Genomic DNA, 21,022 nt, shown 5'->3' on the forward strand with positions numbered 1-21,022 from the left:
AGTCCACCACGTGGTCCTCTCCAAAAGGAACAGGGGATATTTCCAAGGCCATGTGAATTCGCTTTTCAAAAACAAAACCAAAGAAAACAAAATGGTTTGGGAATAAAGGAAAGTAATTGCTCAAATAAGCCTCCCCCAACTAGTGAAGGTGGACATGTTCTTGATTTTGCGTAGTAAAAAGTATGAACACAAGTTCCAATATTAAATTCCACTTGTATCTGTGTTAAAAGGCTTAAAAGCAAACTCTGATCTCTAATTTCCGGTCCATGTTATACTCATGATTTCTAAATTGCCTCTCCTAAACATACTTACATTTGTCCTGGTGTTAGGAAACCCTTTTGAGTTTCGAGTGTGTTTTCAGCATATCCCTCTTTGTGCTATTTTCACCCTGCCTCCCTCCCCACCCCCCTTCTTTCCATTTAATGATTTAAAAAGAGCATAAATAGATTTTCCAAAGTTGGCCCAGTGCTTGGAACGCAGTTCCCACAACAAAATGTTTGAGCGTTGCATTCCTCTATAGAGAATACTTCATCTCCATAATTGCCCTAATGGCACGCACTGTTACGAGTCCCCTTCCTTAGAAGCCATGAAAGAGAAAGTCATTTTGATAAAACCTTCAAATTCCCCGTTAAGACATCCTCAGACCTGCCATGTATTTGTCTAATGGAAAGGACAGGAAGACCCTTCAGGTTTTATTATTGCTTTTGTCGTTGAAATCACACTGCTACCCTTCCCCTGAAATGTCTGTCAGATGGCACTTTATGAATTCGACATTTATGCTTTTCATGACATTTCTGCATTATTGTTTTTGAATAACTTAACAATGTCCAGATTTTTATTGACTTGACATTCAAAATACAATCATGGATTCTTCATGTGTCTTACTTAGCTTATTCATGCCTTCAGTGTTTTCCATGACTAGTCTGTTTGCCTTTAACAAAATGATATGATCTCAAAAATTCTTTTGATTTAGAAACCGATTTGTATGGGGTGAGGTTCTCCTGGTCAACTCAGATGTGCATTAGTTAAGTCAGTCTGTATTAGGTTAACAATTAACTTGACTAATCTGGAAATCAGTAATATTACTGTAGCCAGCCTCCACTGTTTGAACAAAATATATCAAAAGAATCTGGAAATATTCGTTCCCAGACAAAGCACCAAGACTGCACTTTGTTCTTTATAAAGAAATCTACTGACCCCGTTTATGAGAGACAAGTCTACCTATTGGCATTTGCCTCTTCCTTGACCAGGCGTACATCACAGCAGAGGGATGTTGTTGGCAAAACCATTCAACACATAGACACTGTGGCCTCCTCGGGCTGGAGGATGAGTGTAGGATTAGCAGACACAGCCATTGCAGCGGTCTGCAATCTACAGCTGCTCCTGCTGGCGGGGTGGACTGAGGGAGGAAACCTGGCCAAGCGTGGAGATGTGCAGGCTCATTCCCACCTGCCTGGCGTACAACCGATGAGTGACTTTACAGCCCACCAGTATAACCTTGACCTCCCTAATTTGTGAGAGTTTTACTGTGACCTTCCAGCTCTGCTGCACACAGTGGTTTCACCTTGCACCTAGTGCCCCAAACCCCCTGCCTGACTCTCACGCTCTCCTGGATCATGCTTCTCTCAGACCACCAGGTTCCAATCTTTACCAACCATGCTTACTGCAAACTCCTCCTCTATTTGACCTTAGTAATTTAGAATTTTCATGGGTTCAGGAATGATTCGTAGGTAAAGTAGGTAGCTGCTAAAGATGATTCCTGGGTTGTAAATAAGTCTCTTAGTGCCTTTCCCCCCAAAAAATAAATAATTAAAAGCACAATGTTGAAAATGTAGTTGGGAGTTCAAGAAATAGAGATCAAATGAACAACAATATTAGTAACTTAAATCTCCAAGAGATTGAAAAAGCTCTTCTTAATGTTTACATGGAAAAAGTTTCTTAAAGTAGCAGAGAAGGGGCGCCCGGGTGGCTCAGTCAGGTAAGCTTCTCACTCTTGGTTTCAGCTCAGGTCATGATCTCCTAGTTCTTGAGTTGGAGCCCCACATCAGGCTCTGTGGAGTCTGCTTGGTATTCTCTCTCTCTCCCTCTCTCTCTGCTGCTCCCCTGTTCATTCTCTCTGTCTCTCTCTCAAAATAAATAAATAAACTTAAAATTTAAGTAGCAAAGAAGGCTGAGCATAGACCACAGAAAGCTCAATGATGTGTAAGTAGGAGGCACAGAAGCTCTTTGAGGCTCCCAGATCTCGGGCGCGCGGTGTGTGTGTTATTAAGGAGAAGCAGGAAGATGCAATGTACTAGAGTTTGTTCTTCTCTCCAAGTGGATAGTGTAGAAAAAAACTGAGCTACTTAAAACTAATCCCATATGGATTACTCCAGTTTCCTGAGGTCTGTAGAATTTGTGATCCATGTGCAACAGAGGAAGGGAATCTCAGCCCCGTTATGGATCCTTTCACTGGGGGAGGGGAACAGAGAGGCAGAGAAACAACCACCCGGAACAGCTGGCTGGAGGCATACAGCCAGCTGGACAGCTTTGAATGGTGCTTACAAAATCTTGATAAATCTAAGTCATGACTCTGGTATCAAACAACCAATGGATAATTGTGTGTGTCTCCCTTTGTTATACTTCCATTGCATAAACCCTGCCGCCTGCAGATCTTTGCCTTTGCCTTCCTCAAGGCCTGCAATCCCTCCATTGCCTGTTGGCTTCATAAACCATCAGAGCCCTTCCAAACTCACTCAGTTCCCCTGTTCCTGATCAGCTGTGTGTCTTCGGCAGATTATTTACCACTCTGAGGTTCAGTTTCAAAATCTCTAAAACAGGGATAATAGAACAGCTAGGTCAGAGGTGGTGAAAATCACCTTATCTTATGGAGTGAAAGGCCACCTATAGCACCCTGCACAAATGCCTTGGAATCTCTCACCTCGTCAGCCTTCAGCCCTTGCCAATCCCAGGGAGAGTTCCATCCTCTGCTCTCCTTCCTCCTGCTCCTGTTGTCTACACTAGGTAGACAGCACCCTAGCATCTCAGACTTGTCCACAGACGTTGCTCTAATGGCAGAAGGAAATGAACAGACACCTGTAGAGACCTGGGAGTATTGGGGGTTGTAACCAAGAGCTGCTTGCCACAAGCATTTAATTTATTTGAAACTTCTCATTCACCTTAAAAAATGTACCCTAGGGGCACCTGGGTGGCTCAGTCAGTTAAGTGTCCGACTTCAGCTTAGGTCATGATCTCATGGTTTGTGGGTTCAAGCCCCACGTCGGGCTCTGCGCTGACAGCTAGCTCAGAGCCTGGAGCCTGATTCAGATTCTGTGTCTCCCTCCCTCTCTGGCCCTCCCCTGCTCACACACACACTCTCTCTCTCTCTCAGAAATAAATAAAAAACATTAAAATTTTTAAAAAAATGTACCCTGATTTTCATTTTATTGATATTAAAATTATTTTAAAAATCTCAGCTAAGCAATTAAAATTCCATTCCAAATGATTCAAGTAAAATTGACACTAGAGGAAGATGTGCCATATTCCTAAGCGTCGTGCATTCTGGGCACACTGCTGACAGACCCAAGGGTATGGCTACCTGAACTCACAAAGCATAGCCTAGCTGATCGCTCTGTTCTAAACTTGTGATATGCAGCCTTGCCCCAGCCCTCCTTCCAGTCAACACTTTTTTTCAGTCATTTAATTGACTTTCTCTCACATTATTCATAAATATTATCCTGAACATCCCTGCCTTCAAACTCTGGTCTCACTTGTACCTTAGTCACTGAAATAATTGTGACATCCAACTTCCATCCCCACATCTACCAAACCCATACTTATTTTCACTTCTTTTCTAAGTCCACGACTCTTCTCTCACAGGTGTAACCTCTCTTGAGCCCTCACGTCTCTCCTGACCTCGTGCTTCTATCTCCTTTCTTTTGTTGTTTTCAGCCTCTTCTCCGAGTTGCACCTTTCCCTCTAAACCACAAGCATTTGCCCCTGTAACCTGTGTTTTCCCAAACACTCTGCCTGTTCTGCAAGCCTCTTATCTTCCTTTGACTCTGTAGTGTTTCTAAGATTGCCACTGAGATTTGAAGTGTGTACAATCAATTATGAAAAGGACTCACCGCCCACCCAGGGCATGCAGCTTCCTTTCCAAAGCCAGTAATTGTTTTCAACTTGCAAAATAAAAATGGCATCCCAGTGTTAAGAACCCTAAAGCAGCAGTCTTCAGTTTTAAATATGATCAAACTTCCATTTGACTCAAATGTTCCTGCTAGGAAGTTTTCAGATACCAGCAACTCTTCACCTAATCATTATTGAGGCAAAAGCCTTAAAGGATTTTCAGTCATTAATTTCCGAATTACAGTTAAGCAGCGCCTGGTCAAAACTGGAAGACTGCCAGTTTTTAAACCAGGAGCCCTTGCCCCGGAGAACAAAGTGGCATCTTGTTCTAAGTCATTTTCAATAAAGCCAGAAAGCACCTTTACATTTCCTTTTTCTGAATATATTCTTTAGTAAGTTACTAGCCTTGCTGAGATGAGCCGGTGCCAGTGCCGTGGGGCCCTGAAATCACCACAGCGAAGCGGTAAGTGGCTTCAAGGTGCTTTGGCTGAGCTCCAAGCAGCGTCCAGAAATCTGAGCAGCAGCAGAACTGGGTCATGGGCCTAAGAACCTCTCTAAAGTATTCACCACACCAATCCACTATCATTAGCGGCGCTCTCTTGAGAGTGAAATTTGAAAAGGAAAGTAGCTGAATCCAAAGGTCTTTTGTGACGTCTAATTGAAAAAAGAGGTTTTGAATATAAATTCCTATTAGGAAGGTGCTGGGAAAGAGAAGTAATATTCTGTTTTACCAGGTGAACACACAAAGGACTATGGTAAGGGTCAGTTTGCACACTTATTTGGCATTCTTTGATAACCTTCATCTGTTCCACCTTTGTGTAGGCCAAAGCGGCATCTTTCCAGACCTACAATATCACACAGATACCGGAAATCAGCAGCTCGTCCAGACCTGGTGTACAGAAGGGGAAAAGATGAAATACAAAAGGAATAAATTTGCATTCTGCAGCCTGACCCTCAGTGCTAAAAGGTCAGTGGGGGCTATTGTCAAGGACACTAAAGAACTCTTCCCACTATTTCTTGTAAACAAAGGACGCCAAGCTATATGATGCCAAATGAGCAAATATTAAAAAGCAAAGTTCGTGATCCACATTAATTAACAAATTTCCTGGAAAGAGGCATTGCATGTTTTTTTTTTTTTTAAATGCCATTACTGGGCTTCCAGTCTTTTATTAGCAAAACCCAATGGAATGTTCTGAAGGAGTATTGTTCCTCAAAGGGTTTTGATAAAAACGTTGGTTGCATTTCAAATACGTGGTGCCCATTCCATTTAAAATTCAAAATATGAGCACGTTCATCTCCTATGGCTGCTGTAAATGACATGGCACTTAAAAGGACACACATTCATTGTCTTACAGTTCTGGAGGTCAAAAGTCTGAAATTGGGCTAAAGTTAAGGCGTTGAGAGGGCGGTACCCCTCTTGGAGGCTCTGAGCAAGAATCCCTTGCCTTGACTTCTCCAGCTTCTGGAGCTGCATGTCCTTCATTCCTCGGCTCCTGGCCCCTTCCTCCATGTTCAAAGCCAACAGCATAGTGTCTCCAAATCTCTCTGCTTCTGTCACATCACTGTTCCGCCGCAGTCAAATCTCCCTATTCCCCCTCTTATACAGACACTCGTAATTACATTTCGGGCCCAGCCAGATAATCCAGGATAATCTCTCCACCTCAAAACCCTTAATTTAATCACAACTGTAAAGTTCCTTTTGCCATCCAAGATAACATTCGTAGATTGCAGGGGTTACATGTGGACATAACTGGCCATTATTCAAGCTGCTAGAATGAATGTTAATTTCGTTGCTGGACTGAAATGTTATAATATAAAGTGAAAGAAAGAGCAGTGCGGAAGTAGATCCATATGCCCCACGGATGCAGAGACCCATTCTGTCATTGTCCTTTGTGTGACCCCAGAGTTGTTGAAGTTCCTGAATAAAGCAAATTCAGAATAAATAATGGGGACTCCAGATCTCCTACTTCGCAAAAAGGAAAGACAACTAGGTCACTCTGAGACAAAACCAATCATCCTGAGATGCTGAGTTAAACTCAGAAAGCATACTTATTGCTAATTCCAAGTGGACACAAGTATCTGTCCTTTCCTGAAAGTCCCTGTACCCAGAACTAACCTACAGTCAACAGCACTATAGAGAGAGAGAATAGGAGACACTAATGAAATGACAAGAATGGCTGGAAAGGGGGACAGGAAATTCTCTGGAAAGCTGTGAATATTTTATTCCTAATGAATAAAAATGTATCAGGCAATATTGAATCTGAACATGCCCAGATTGAGGCATAACAATGATTGAGAATAGCAATGATTCTTCCCTGAAACGTCTGGGTGGTAATACTTTAAATTCTTACAGACCTAAGTTTGAATTCTAGCTTTGCCACCCACCAGCCAAGCAGTTACCTTTGATTAATTAAATCAAGGTGAGGCAAGTAAGGATACAAGAGAAAACACCTAAAGGAAGCAAATAAAGTGGATGTTTTTAGGTACACAAGTTCAGCTTTTGGACTCTACACTTGGATTATAGTTTTGGGGCGATGCACTTGGCTGAAAGCTTTCTGGGTGCCCAAGTAAAAGTATTTAACTTTTCTGAGCCTCAGTTTCCTTATCTTCAAGCAAGGTTAAATAAAATCTATTTTTATTGGGTTATTGTACGGGTTACACAAGATTATAAATGAGCCTAGAACTCATGGCTGTTCAAAGAGCACTAAATGCAGGTGCAGAGGGAGAGGGGGTAGAACAAGGAACTATGTGTGGCCCAGTTTATAGACGTTCAGGTGTAGGCAGTGGCGATAAACCTCCGCTTCCATTGACAGATGCTGGCTGTACCATTGCTGGGCCCTGTACATCACCGCGTGTGGTACAGTGGTCGTCGGGGGAGTCGCTGAGGTCTGCATTTGAATCCCAGCTCTCCTTCCTGTACACATGCTCTGTGACATCATTACCAAAGCTCTATATATTCTTTTGTCTCTGGCTTCATAGGCTTTGGTGCATCGTTTGTATCACCAGACTGAAGACCTCACTGATACTCAGTATTGACTCATTGACTAGCTTCATCTTGACATCAGGATGTCTGCTTACAGGCAGCACTGCTACCAGAAACATCACTGGGTGTCCCTGTTTAGGCTTTAGGCAACATCAGCCCTCCTCTTCTGACTGCTTGTTTCTTGTTTCTTCCTAGAGACCTCAGTCTCGCACTATTTCTACTCATTTCAACATTTACCCAAAAAGATAAACCTTATGTAGTCACCATGAACCAATCATATATGGTAATACTCTTGGTGAACTGACCAAACACCATATGGGAAATTTTGGGGTCTTTGATGCTTTTTACTAGTGCTTACACAAGAGTTTTCCTGTATCCCAAAGGCATGATTCCCTCCTTCATACTTTTTTTTCTGAGTTAATAGCTACTTAGCACTCAAGACTCCCCAGCTAATGATTCTGATTTCTCTGGAAATATCACAAATCATGACTGATTTCTAGAGGGCATATACTACCGTTTATTTGCTTAAAAACTGAAATTGCTTTTTCTTTCACTTCTGAAAGGCTTTAACTACTTATTAATTAAAGCAAGACGAAACAAGTAAGAATACAACAAGAGAAAACATCTAAAAGAAGCAATGAGAGTAGATGTTTTTAGGTACACAAGTTCAGCTTTTGGACTCTATGCTTTGACTATAGTTTGGGGGCAATGCACTTGGTTGTAGGATTTCTGGATGCAAGAATAAAAAGAGAACCACTTTGAGATACACTTTTAAGAAGGAAAGCATAAATATTAGCATACTAAGACAAAACTTTTTTCCCAGCTAAACTTAGATGGGAGTTTATTACAGTGGTCTTTATCGTAGCATGTTGGTATCTTTAACAATAGCATTATAAAATATAAAGGATTATTTAAACAGAACATTTTTCATATCAGCAGCCTGAAGGCAGAAAGAAATATATTTAATCCTAAATCAATGAAGATCTTTCTGTGAAACTCCATGTATTGGGGCGCCTGGGTTGCTCAGTTGGTTAAGCATCCAACTTCAGCTCAGGTCATGATCTCATGGTTTGTGAGTTCAAGCCCTCCATCGGGCTCTGTGCTAACAACTCAGAGCCTGGAGTCTGCTTCAGATGCTGTGTCTTCCTTTCTCTCTGTCCCTCCCCTGTTCGCACTCTGTCTCTCTCTTCTTCAAAATAAATAAACATTTAAAAAAAAAATGAAACTCCATGTATTAGTTTGCTAGGGCTGCCATGACAAAGTATCACAAACAAGATCATTCAAACAACAGAAATTTATTGTCAGAAGTCTAAGAAACTCCATGTATTAGTTTGCTAGGGCTGCCATGACAAAGTATGACAAACAAGATCATTCAAACAACAGAAATTTATTGTCAGAAGTCTAAGATCAAGGTGTCAGCAGGATTGATTACTTCTGAAGACTGTGAGGGATAATCTGCCTTAGGCTTCTCTCCTCGCTTCTGGTGGTTTGCTGGAAAACTGGCATTTCTTGGTTTATAGTTGCATTACCTTCATCTCTGCCTTTATGTTCACATGGTGGTTTCCCTGTGTACACGTGTATGTACCCAGTTTCCCCTTTTTATAAAAGCATCGGTCATGTTGGATTAAGAGCCCACCTCACTGCAACATGACCTCATCTTAACAAATTACATTTGTAGTGAGTTTATTTCCAAATAAAGTCACATTCTAAGGTCACTAGGGATTAAAATTTCAACACTTGCATTTTTTGGAGACACAATTAAACCCACAATAGACCAAGATGATGTGGGATAAATATTTTATTTCCATATGAGCTGTTCTAACACAAATTTAGACCTGGGACATTTCACTGAAAAGATTGTAGCTTTGTGCAATGTCTTACTGAAGCTTTTGTCAAGTCCTGAGTTGTATGTAATTCCTGACCAAGCACTATCATCTATTTGTTTGCAGAAAATCTTTGCTGTTGATAACCTAATAAGATTCTAAATACGAGGAACACTCTGAAGTCTTTTTCCAATAGTGATGACTGTGTGGCTACATCCATATTCTTTTGATTAAAGCTGTAGTTCAAAACGCCAAGGTCATTTGCAAGCATCTCTAACCTGCCGAATCTTACCAAGTATCCTAAAAATATTTGTCACTGGGGCAAGTTAAAGGATAGGACTACATCTAGGGGCAGTCACCATCACTAGCAGGGAAAGCAACTCCATGCTACAATCTCCTGACGTTATCTTCATACAAAGGCAGGATTATTACTGTGGGGGGGAGAAAGATAGAATGTGGGGATTCTAGGAAGACCTCATATTCCCTCTCTGAATATGAGAAGTATTTTTTTAATTGATTTCTGGCTCCTAGGACACTTCTAAATCTAGAAAATAGGTAACTGGGTAATAAAGAATCAACAACAAGGTAATAAACACATCACCTGGTAATGGGTAGGTAGATAAGAGAAGCAAACAAAAAGTCTTCATGATGAAGTGCAGAGCGTCCCATGAAGCGGAAGCACTACGGTGTGGTGATTAAAAACAGAGTTGCTGCCAGGTTCGAGCACTCTTATTGTCACACTGCTGCTGCTTTCATAGTCCTAAGAGCCAGCATGTCAACATAGTGTTCTAATACTCTTGTTAAAAAGATACATCTTTTGCAGGATATGACCAGGGGAAGCCAAATATTCCCTCTGCTCCTCTGTAGCTATATGCCTGGCTAAACACTAAGCTCTAAATTAAGAGACCTGGACTGAATCCTGTCCCCACTGTTCACTAGTTTTGTGATCTTGCACAACTGTAGGTTTCTTAGCTTCGAAATGGGTATAGATAACCCTTTTCTCTCTCATTGGTTTTTAGTGTGATTCCTGCTACATAGTAAATGCCAATATATTTCAGGAATAATTATGTTGAACAACCTCTTTTCTAAAATAAAGAAAAATCTTGTAATTCAGTGCTAATTGATACAGACTGCTTGCCATGTTTTATTGGTGGAGAACTATACAGGGTATATGATCATATCAAAAGTAATGTTTAATTAAAACCTTTTATGGTACATTTGTAACATCACTCACACTGAAGCACCCCGAAGCATTCTTGTTAACATTAATTACCAGGCAAAAAGTGATGCTAAGAAACCAGACCTTCAGAGAATTCTATATTGGTCACAGGGGAATGTGCCATTCGGACTCATTATGGTAATATCTTGCTCTTTAACCAGGTAAACAGTAAACAACTCATAGAAATAAGAGGAAATTACACAGATGCTACAGTATTACCTCAGAAGGCTTGTGAATACTTCATGTCTTCCTACATAGGTAGTTTAGTACATGGCCACAATATCTTCCCTGAGGTGCTAGAGATAGAATACCTTGAAAATGTATCTCCATTTTATAAGAAGAAGTTCAGATATAAACTTGAAACAAAGATGGCTCTGATTAGGAGATCCTATGCCTGGGGTTCCTGTACTTAAAAGAAAACATTCAGTGTGGCATTTATTCCCGGTCTTTACTGCAGTTGCTGGTCTAAACAGAGGTTTTTCATCCTGCCATAATTTGGATTGACAGTTGTCTGTTTTAAACCCTGACATGTAATCTGAAAACTGTGATGAACACAGTATATTGTATTTTGATTTTCCTTTCTTTAAGTAGAACTTCCTGAGAGTTTCATAGAAGGGTATTTCTTATGACACCCTGATTACTAAATTTTAGGTCATATGCTCCCTTTATTTACCATTCAAATCTTTGAAGCTTGACAGGAGCCAGCAAAAAACAGAACCCTAAAGGTAATCTTTATAAGGCCTTTCATCATCTATGCTGTTCCTCAACTTGAAATATTTGATACATTCTTTTTAATCATACATATTATCCAGCACTTTCACTGTGTAGAGATCACTTAGAAGAAAGGAGTTAGCTCTGTGGATCTGGTGAAGAATTTGGGGAAAGTAGTGATAAGACCAGAGTGGGGTTGGATAAGTGGAAAAGAGGAGAAGATGACTGCTTTAGAAGTAAGGACCATACTGAGTAAGATCTCAGACATTTCTTGAAAGTTTCACTATATAATTAACTAACTAAATAAATGCATACAGGAAAAGACAGTACTATTTTACTAAGAAGATTTTAATTTTAAGAATTTGGAAGAAAAGATTGATTGACCCAATTTTTTAAAAAGTATGTTCCCTAGCCATCAGTAGGACATCCATAGAGAATTTCTTGGTGAAAAAAAAAAGTACTGACTATTTTAGATATAATGAATGCATTATTATCTACCCTGTTTTATCCTGGATCCTCTCTACCAGGGAAGAGGGCACTTGGGACAGGAAAGAGATCTACAGGCTCACAATTTTTAAAAAATGATTGTTATGGAAAAGTTCAGAGATGCTTTTTAAAATAGTCTATATTCTAAAATTCACAAAAGTGTCAAATCTTTATGAATATCAAATAGTCATAAAAATAGCAATGTTGAGACCTCATTGAACATAGGATTGTAAAAATTGAAATTCTCTTTTGGAGTTATGTTGCAATTGATTAGCATAATATCAATGGATATAAAAAATAAACCAAATACCTTGGAGGAATTTAATTAAATCTTTCATTGCCCATGGTAGAAAGATCATATTTAGACTCGCAGTGTGGAGCATTTTGGTGTACCCAAGCAAAATTAATATCAGATAGTGGAGCACTACCATGAAATCGAGGGTCAAAGACAAGATGGTCAAGATATTTCATCTCACTTTACAATATACTGGCTCTTTGGGGAGGCAGCAGAGAGGAGTGAGGAAGCCTCAGGGGACCGGCATCTAAGCCCTGACCTTATCACTTAAGAGTTATATGAATTTGGACAGCTCATTTAACCTCATTAAATCTGAGTTTCTTCATTGGGAAAGTAAGGATAGCACTAGAGCCTCATTTTTCATCTCACAGGATTTTATGAGGATTAAATGACCTCTAATATATAAAAGAACAATATAAACCATAAAATTCTGTAAAATTTTAATGGGTACTTCCTGCTACGGGAAATATTTGTTAGGATTCACTAATAAAAGGACTTGGTGTTTTTCACCCTTTAATGTAATCCCATTGCGACATATAAAACATATGTTTATTGATTCCAATTGGTGGTCAATTAATTTTTAAAAATTCTACCTCAACAAAGTGCCAAATCATCACAAACATTTCAAACCAATGCTTCCTAATACAATCATCCATAACAGTTTCCTCAGACCTTTAAATTGAGTGCTGCCGTCCCTTGGAGAATGCATGCCAACAGCCTAATTTATTTTCAATTAGTAGTTAATTTGCTTTAAAATGTAAGTTATCAACACTACCTAGCCCTGAGAGTTTTCAGAGTATTGGGAACCCACCTCATTTCCCTTTTGTGAAGCGTTAATAGGTCACAGAAAACCACAGCCTACTCTGAGCAAACTTTCAGAGAGACTCACAAGGCTACCAAACCCCAGCACCCTCTGTGGCAGCTCAAGTCAGGGCTTGCTTCCTCCTCGATGGGGAACTTAAATCTTTGGCTTAGAAATCATTGTTGGATAAGATAGTCCCCCTGAAAGACGGTGTAAATAATAGTAGCTTTCCTATATAGCAAAGATGACGCTTCAAAACAGTGGTCCAAATAAATGCCATTTGGACACCTGGACCATCAGAGGAAAAAACAAGTCAATCCTTACTCTAATCATTTAGAAAAAATAAATTTCATATGGATTAAATATCTACATGGTTATATATATGATACCCTACCAAAAATATATGTGAGTACTTTTATCATCTTGAAGAGAACATGGCTTTTCCAAGTGTGACACAGAACTCAGAAGCCACGTAGGAAATATTTGGCGATTGGCAGGTTTGATTACATAAGAGATCGAAATTTCCGTTTGGTGAAAAGACAGCACAGAGGTAAATTACATGAACTAGAGCCCAAAGGAAACAGGATGGGAGAAAATATTAACCTCTTACAAATCAATAACAGAACAAAGTAATAGGCAAATGAGCGAAAACCATGAGCAAGCAATTTATTGGTGAATACAGAGTCAATTAACATAGGGAAAGATGTTCAACCTCACCCCCTGAAAAAATAATCAAATATATTTTTAATCAGACTGACAAAAGTGTTTAAGGTTATATCTGGTACTTTAAAAAGATGAGAGAGGGGTGCCTGGGTGGCTCAGTCGGTTAAGTGTCCGGCTTTGGCTCCTGTCATGATTCACGGTTGGTGGGTTCGAGCCCTGTGTCGGGCTCTGTGATGACAGCTCAAGAGCCTGGAGTCAGCTTTGGATCCTGTTGTCCCTCTCTCTCCCCTTGCCTGTTCACACTCTGNCTGTCATGATTCACGGTTGGTGGGTTCGAGCCCCGTGTCGGGCTCTGTGATGACAGCTCAGAGCCTGGAGTCAGCTTTGGATCCTGTTGTCCCTCTCTCTCCCCTTGCCTGTTCACACTCTGTCTCTCTCACTCTCAAAAATGAACATTAGAAACAATTAAAAAAAAAAAGATAACAAGCTAGCGTTCTCTAACATTCTAGGTAAATTTTTGGAGTACTATTTGGAATAATCTATTAAAATTTCAAACGGCATGCCTTTTGACTCACCCAGCAACATCACCTGATAGAATCTGTGTTAACACAAGGGGACAAAGATATATGTTAGGATATCCATTTACTGGCAATTGTAATGAGAAAAAAGGGGAAATAACAAATTTATCTTCAGAGGAGGTGAATAGGCATTTCATTATGTCATCCTAACAATGGAAAACTCTGAGCCTGAAGAAGAGGATGATGAAGAAGGAAGAGATAGGCGCATAGGTAATGCGCTCAAACTATTGTTAACTTCCAAAAGTAATTTACAGAATAATAATGTAACATGTTTCTGGAGACATACATCATATTGTTTGCCAGGCATATCTTTAGGAAATGAGGTTAGAGGGCAGAAGGGTTTTCATTTGTTTACTTCATATCAGAGACTACAAAGTAGTGACCTATCAGCCCAGATTTAGCCAGCAGATTTATTTTGTACACACACACAAACAGAGAAAGAGAAAGAGAGATTGAGAATCAAGGTTTGAAAAATTAAAGGAATTCCTGAGAAAATCTGGATTTCTTGATCTCTTTTTTAAAAAATAAGATTTGGAAACCCAGGCCCTGTATTCCTGCTTGGCAACTATTGGCTGAAGCTGAGAAACACTACTCCTTTTAAAAAGCGTGTCAAACTTGACTCATGATGTTACCTGCCAGCATTCCAGGGGCATCAGAACTTGTTTTCCTTACTCCGTATGCTCTTGTGTTCTGTAAATTTGTTACAAGTAAGCATTACTTCTATCAGTAAAATGTAAGGATTAAAAGTAATGATGGCATACTCTGTAAATTAGGAAAGAATTACAGAAGAATCACAATGATAACGTATCGATAGTATTGTAGTACAGTTCAATTTCCAGGGGTTATAAATCCAGCATTTTCAACTAGTTAGTTAGCTAGACTAACCCAGAGACATCCTACATGGTGAAATCAGATATTAATAGGTGCAAAGCACTAAAGGCTCTCGCACTTTCTGCTGTGTACAGCTCTTGGACTATCATTTAGAGCGTCTTGATTCTATATTTATCAAATACCTATTATGTGCAAAGCAAAATGACAGAGGCTGCACAGGATACGAAAAAGGAGTAAGACACCATTTCTTTTCTTTCTAAGTCACTATCGAGTCACTACCTCAACACCTCGCTGGCGGCCAGACATTGAAATAGTTTTTCATAGTGTCCCTCGCATAACTTATTTTATTCTCCTTTATAAATGCTCACTCATGTTACCTCTTCACATACAACACTGTAATAGAGGTTTACTGCTATTTCAGTAATCTTTTTATTGTTTTCTCATCTTTCCTGACCCATCAATTCTGCATTCTATTATCATATTAATCTCTTAAACTCTAATCCCGACATGACCCCTTTATTATTTCTGTTAATACTTTAGTTATAATTTTATTATTTTTAAAAAAGTAATTTTACTTTAATTAATTAATTTTATTAAATTCCTTAATTTTGAAAATCAAAGCATGCTTCAATTTGACCCTAAAATGTCTTTGCAGCCTTAACTTTTGTTTACTACTTTTCAGTACTCTCTTTTTCAGTCAAAACTTAACTGCTGACTGTTTTCTGAGCAGTATAACTTCAGACCTTCTTGCACTTGCTTGAATATTTCTTCTGCCTGGATTGCCAACCCCCCCTTCTAATTGTGGTTCAAAACCCTAGCCAATCTTCAAATCTTTGATCAGAATGCCACCTCCTCCATGAAACTTTCCTCCACTCCAGTCAGAGACCTTTTCCTCCGAATGGCTGTCATGGTTTCCTAGGACTCCTAATACAGCACACTGTCAGGGGATTTGCATCACGGTAACTTAGGCATGCCTTTTCTCTCCTAAATGTAAGTTCCTGAAGAGCAAGGATTGTCATTTACAAGCATGGAGCTTTGCACAGTGTTAAAGTCCAAAAAGTCCATTGGAGAAGTGATGAGATGTGCACAGTGATATTAGGTAGAAGCAGAGCAGATGGAACTGTGATGGGGAAGATAAGAAGGGAGACCTGGTAAGGACGTGTCCTAGGAATTCAGGCTGCATCAGGGTGCTTGTGTGGTGATGCAAGGCGCGTGTCATTGCACATGTGTAACACATGAGCCTGGTACCTCCTTGACATGATGGCAATAATGAACCTCTTCTCAATAAAAACATGTTCCAGCTGACGACAACAAAGGGATCTGGGAAAAGTGGCTTGCTTCAAAATTCCGAAGGGTAGAATTGCTTACGGGACAGTGTTTCTAGGAAGGTCCGATAAAGTTTGCAGGACAGTGTCATGTGGGCTGTTGGAGGACTTGCTACAGCTTTTTGTCATTGAGGGAGCTGTTCATGGTTTGGAAATGAATTATGTTGAAGTAATTAGCCTTGACTGTCATGAGTCCTCATGAGGAAGTGACACCAAGCCTTGATAAAACTAGTCATCAGATCTTCTCATGGCTGTGACAGATGTATAGATCAGTTAGTGAAATTTCCAATATGAAACTAGGTCAAACTTCTCTACTGGGGCCACCAACCATGTGGTTTATTTCAGTTAGAACTAGATTTCCATAATAGGCCAGTACATAAGGCATATGGCAAAGGGTGGGTGCCTGATAACCAAAGCTCATGAGGGTAACTAAAAGCAAAAGGAAAAAGTTCAAATAGGCATCGGTGGAAGGGTGTGGAGGATGAAGGGTTGGCAATAGTGGAGTAAACAGGATGAAGGGCAGCCAGGAGTCATATTATTCATTACTCTTTTCCCACATGGGGATAGAAGCCTGACTTCTTTGAAATAAGTCAGAACAATTAGAACACTTGCCTCCAAAAATCTGCAGATAAGCAAGGGCTTTGAGAATTTCCATCATTCTGTCCCTGCATAGTAGGACCTTGTCCCTACATAGCTGGAGCTGGACAAAGCCAGGACCAGGATTATACAGGGCGCTTCCAAAAGTCACTGAACAGGAAGGAAGTCCAATCTTTGCTCCTTGAGGCAGGGTTTCATTTGGCAGCTCACGTAGCATCTGGGAGGTCATTAAGAAATGCCTGGAGCTGATGAGAAGAGGTAACAAAAGTTGCACTTGAGAGCAATGGATAATGACTCAGAAATAGCCAGAAAAAAAAAGAAGCAGAAATATGGGAAGCTCTCAGGGCAATTTTCTCCTCTCTCTCTCCCTCTCTCTCTGTCTCTCTCTTTCCTCCCACTTTCTTCCTCTCCCTCCTCCTTCTTATCCTCTCTTTTTCTCTCTCTGTCTCTGTCCCTCTGTCTTTGTCTCTTTCTCTCTGTCTGCCTCTCTCTGTCTCTCCTCCCCATAAGGTCCTCTCTAATGAGACACCCAAGAGCATGCCATCTTCTGTCCAATGGCTCCTTAAAGGGACTACCGGACACCTGACCAAGACTCCAGAAACCACCAGTCTGAGTCTGCTATAGAAATGAACAGGTTTATCTCAATAGCCTCTGAGTAAATCACTGCACAATTAATACTGAGGGAGACCTTGAATCCCTAAGATAAAATCATGTTTTCTTTTTCTGTAAATAGATAAAACTAGTCATATTTAGAGTCTTACAATTATATTTTCACATTAGATTCGATTGTGTTTTTATAATTCCATCCTTGACAGCTAACAAATGCACATGGTTTAAAATGGGCATTCCTGTCCCCAGCCACAGAGCAACCAATGACAATAGTTTCTGTATATGCTTCCAGAAATTATTGATGCACTCACAATTACATATGTAGGCATCTTGCATGCCTGCATAATTAATGTTAATACATGTAATGTATTATTAACATTAATAATACAGTACTGAAAATATGCCAGACAATGTTAAGCATTTTCATTACCCTATTTTTCGTGATTCAAATGTATGTTATACTGTGTCATGGCAAAGCCCAATCTCCAATTTCCCAAACCACATATCAACCACAGTAGAATGTTTACATACATAGCAAAGTATCACATAAAAATATAAATTGCTTAAAACATTGCTTCCTAATCATCAATTAATAGAGTTATCAACAAACTTTTGCTATATATAGATGAGTAGGGCACCTTCCAGCACCAGCCTCACGGAAGTAGATGGCCTTTTTTGACACTTGTGAGCTTCCCCAAAGCATATGTTTGATTCTTAACCTACCAGTTGTGGCTGAACTCTTATTTAAGGTTTTCCCGAGCATCGTTTTGTTCAAAATATGGTATTCTAGTTTAGTGGACATAAATAATCTTTTTCTCTGTTTAAAACTTAGCCAAGAAGTATTGAATTGCGATACATATTTTTTCTATAAGATGTCTAAAATCAGGATGTGTTCTATCAAAAAAACAAAAACAATAACCATGAACCAAGGAGACTTTGCCTGCCTTTTTTTAAAATCATTTTTGACAAATAGGTGCTCCATATATACTATTTTACACTATTATTTTCACTTATTTTTATACACATAAAGTTTTAGATTAAAATTTAACAATGTTGTAAGTATTAATATTAAAATATTAACATTTGTCTTTACCCGTAGTTAAATTATGGGTGATGACGTTCTTTTTATCTGAATTTTCTAGATTCTCCACATCGTGCGTCAAGAAAAACGATTTTCAAGAGTATATTTTTATTTTTTTTAATGTTTTTTATTTATTTCTAGGGGAGAGAGAGAGAGAGAGAGAGAGACAGCGTAAGCAGGGGAGGGTCAGAGAGAGAGGGAGTCACAGACTGAAACAGGCTCCAGGCTCTGAGCTGGCAGTCAGCACAGAGCCCGACGCGGGGCTCGAACCCACGAACCGCGAGATCATGACCTAAGCGAAAGTCGGACGCTTAACCGACTAAGCCACCCAGGCGCCCCTAAGAGTATATTTTTAAAAAGGAACCTGTTCAATTATTTTTTTTTAAATCACTATGTGACCCCACTCCTCAAACCAGATAACTAAGTCACGATATTTTTGGAAGGATAGACTCATTAATATGTAAATCCAGCTCAGGCTGTTCATAGTTTATGATTATTAACAGACATGTTTCTGCCATATACGTGGTCTCCCAATCAATCGTTTGTACTTTTAGTTGAAGTATGTCATTGACAGTTATGATGATAACTATAATAATATGAGCCTTAGGATGCTTCCTTCGTTATGCATTCAATCATTAAAAGGCAAACAATACCCTTAAATAAGAATTTCACACTTTAACTTCCAGCCACTTAAAATAATTTTCTCTGTTTATTAAAGATCTAAAGAAAGCTTTGTACACTACGAAACTGACAAATCAATTTCTGTGCTTTGCAAGGTATAATCTTGAGAAGATATTAAAGTAAACAATATCACTAGAGGCAACAAAAAATGATTGTAGAATGGTACCTATTTGAGGACCATCTGTCTATTTTGTTTAAGTTAGCCTTGGGGAGAAGGGGCTTGAGCATATCTGCAATTCAGATCCACAGAAGAACTATTCAACACAATGAAAACTTACGTAGAACACTTTTCAAACCAACTAACAGGCATATAACATAAATCTGAATTCATGATCCAGAAAAACGGCTGAGGAACGGTTATAAGACACCATCTATTACAATTAAACAAAGTCAAGGTCATACTTGAATTAGGACACAAACAAAACAGAATTCCAAATAATTCAGCGATGTTTTTGCCTTCCAAATCAAACACAATTTTGCTGACAGCGTAATTTCTAACATCCTTGCCCTGGAGTCAACTGGATGTAAAGATAAAGAAAATGCATTTCTTGATTAAAAAAAAAAAAAGGTTAGGAACTGAGAAAGGAAAATATACGTCTTTTTCGATATCAGGGAAAATTTACATTAAAAAACTGACTGTAGGTCAAGGGTCAAATGGCAGACTAAATTTGAGCTCACCCCAAACCAGCTTGATCCTTCACTGTGCTACTTAAGTGCATTCTCTTGTTCTCTGCGCAGCAGCCTTACCCAGCTGGCCACACTATGGATCAGCGCGTAAGTTTTTGCTGACTCTACCTAGAGGACCAAGGTTAATTTCCTATAGACTATAAGTATATAAACAAAACCCAGAAATACTAGCAGGGTTAACCTGTCAGTCTAACAAGCTAAAGAAAGAAAAGAGAACAAGAAGCAGAAAAGAAAAAAGAAAAAAAAGAATGAGAAATAATTGAGTTAAGTGAAGATATCAAAGCATCTAATAAACCATCCATCAAGTGCAAACCAGCTGATGAGGGAGTGTGTGCCATGCAACGTAAGGGCTGGAGAAACTTTTCTATCCCGCAAGTACGAAGGCTTCGGCCATGCCCCATTATTTCTCCACCTAGACTTGGGTCCAGGGAAATAAGACCAGATAGTCCAACCTGCCAGAAATGTGGGGTGAGTCTCACAAATTTAGGGCTGGAAGGCAGACATTAAACTTGCATTGCGACCAATGTTAAAGGCAAGGAGAGAACAGAATGCCATGGGTCACACAGGAGAGGCAGCTAATATTCCAGCTGAGACTGAAAGGATGGAAAAGAGGTTAGCCAGGCAAAGAGCAGGGAAGGGTGTTTCTCTCATAAAGAGGGGATGGATTCTGCAAATACCCAACAGCAAGACAACTGTTAGAATGCAGCACAGACTTGGAGGGGACCAGTGAAGAGCAATGAGGTAGCAACGGCACCATCAGAATACTAGAAAATCTTATTAGGGACATTACCAATAACTGGCAGTATGTATAGTTTTACTTTTAGACTAGAGGAATTAAGACTGTTTAGGATAGAGAAGAACTAAGAATTTTGCAAAGCTCCAAGAATTTCATTATGGCTTTTAATCATCATTATATTTGAATGTAGAGGAACCTGGCATATCCTACAAGTGGACTTTTAGCTTCATCGCCTAGGATATTTATTTATGATGTAGCTCTTTCTTAGGAAACTGATGTTATCTTTAAAAAATGTTCTAGTCCTTTGGGTTACAAAAATAAATGCTGTTATGTTAGAAATGTTGGAAGTTTAACTCAAATTCATGAGAATTCATAATATTTTATAGTTTTGAAAGTTCTTTTAAATATGCTCTTTAGACTATTCTTTGATCACTCATCTATAAAACTTAAAAAAAATGTCTTAATGTTTTATTTATTTCTGAGAGCGAGAGAGGCAGCATGAGCAGGGGAGGGTCAGAGAGAGAGGGAGATGCAGAATTCAAAGCAGGCTCCAGGCTCTGAGCTAGCTGTCAGCACAGAGCCTGATGCAGGGCTCGAACCNATATTATAAAATATATACATTATAAAGTATATACAAAAATAGAAACTAAAAGAATAATAAGCTAAAAGGAAAGAATAGAAATAGAAATTCTAATAAAAGAAATAGAACCTTCTGAGAAGGCTATCTTCTGGACCCTGTCTGGAGACAACTGTTGTAACCCACACATTTAAAATCTCCTAAGTGATTCTTGATTTTTTTTTTTTTTTTACA

At 39.3% G+C, this 21,022-nt stretch overlaps 1 protein-coding gene across 2 annotated transcripts in view; it reads left to right on the plus strand.

Moving 5' to 3' along the window:
• Positions 1-21,022, plus strand: part of LOC144237596 (uncharacterized) — a 241,932-nt gene that overhangs the window by 192,701 nt on the left and 28,209 nt on the right. For both annotated transcript variants that reach the window (XM_077771279.1, XM_077771277.1), the window contains exon 4: positions 4,927-5,071. In XM_077771279.1, coding sequence (XP_077627405.1) covers positions 4,927-5,035 — 109 coding nt within the window. In that variant the 3' untranslated portion in view covers positions 5,036-5,071. The remainder of the gene's footprint in view (positions 1-4,926; positions 5,072-21,022) is intronic.

The sequence above is a fragment of the Crocuta crocuta genome, unplaced genomic scaffold, assembly GCF_008692635.1.
Source record: "Crocuta crocuta isolate KB4526 unplaced genomic scaffold, BGI_CrCroc_1.0 scaffold235, whole genome shotgun sequence".
Classification (NCBI taxonomy): Eukaryota; Metazoa; Chordata; class Mammalia; order Carnivora; family Hyaenidae; genus Crocuta; species Crocuta crocuta.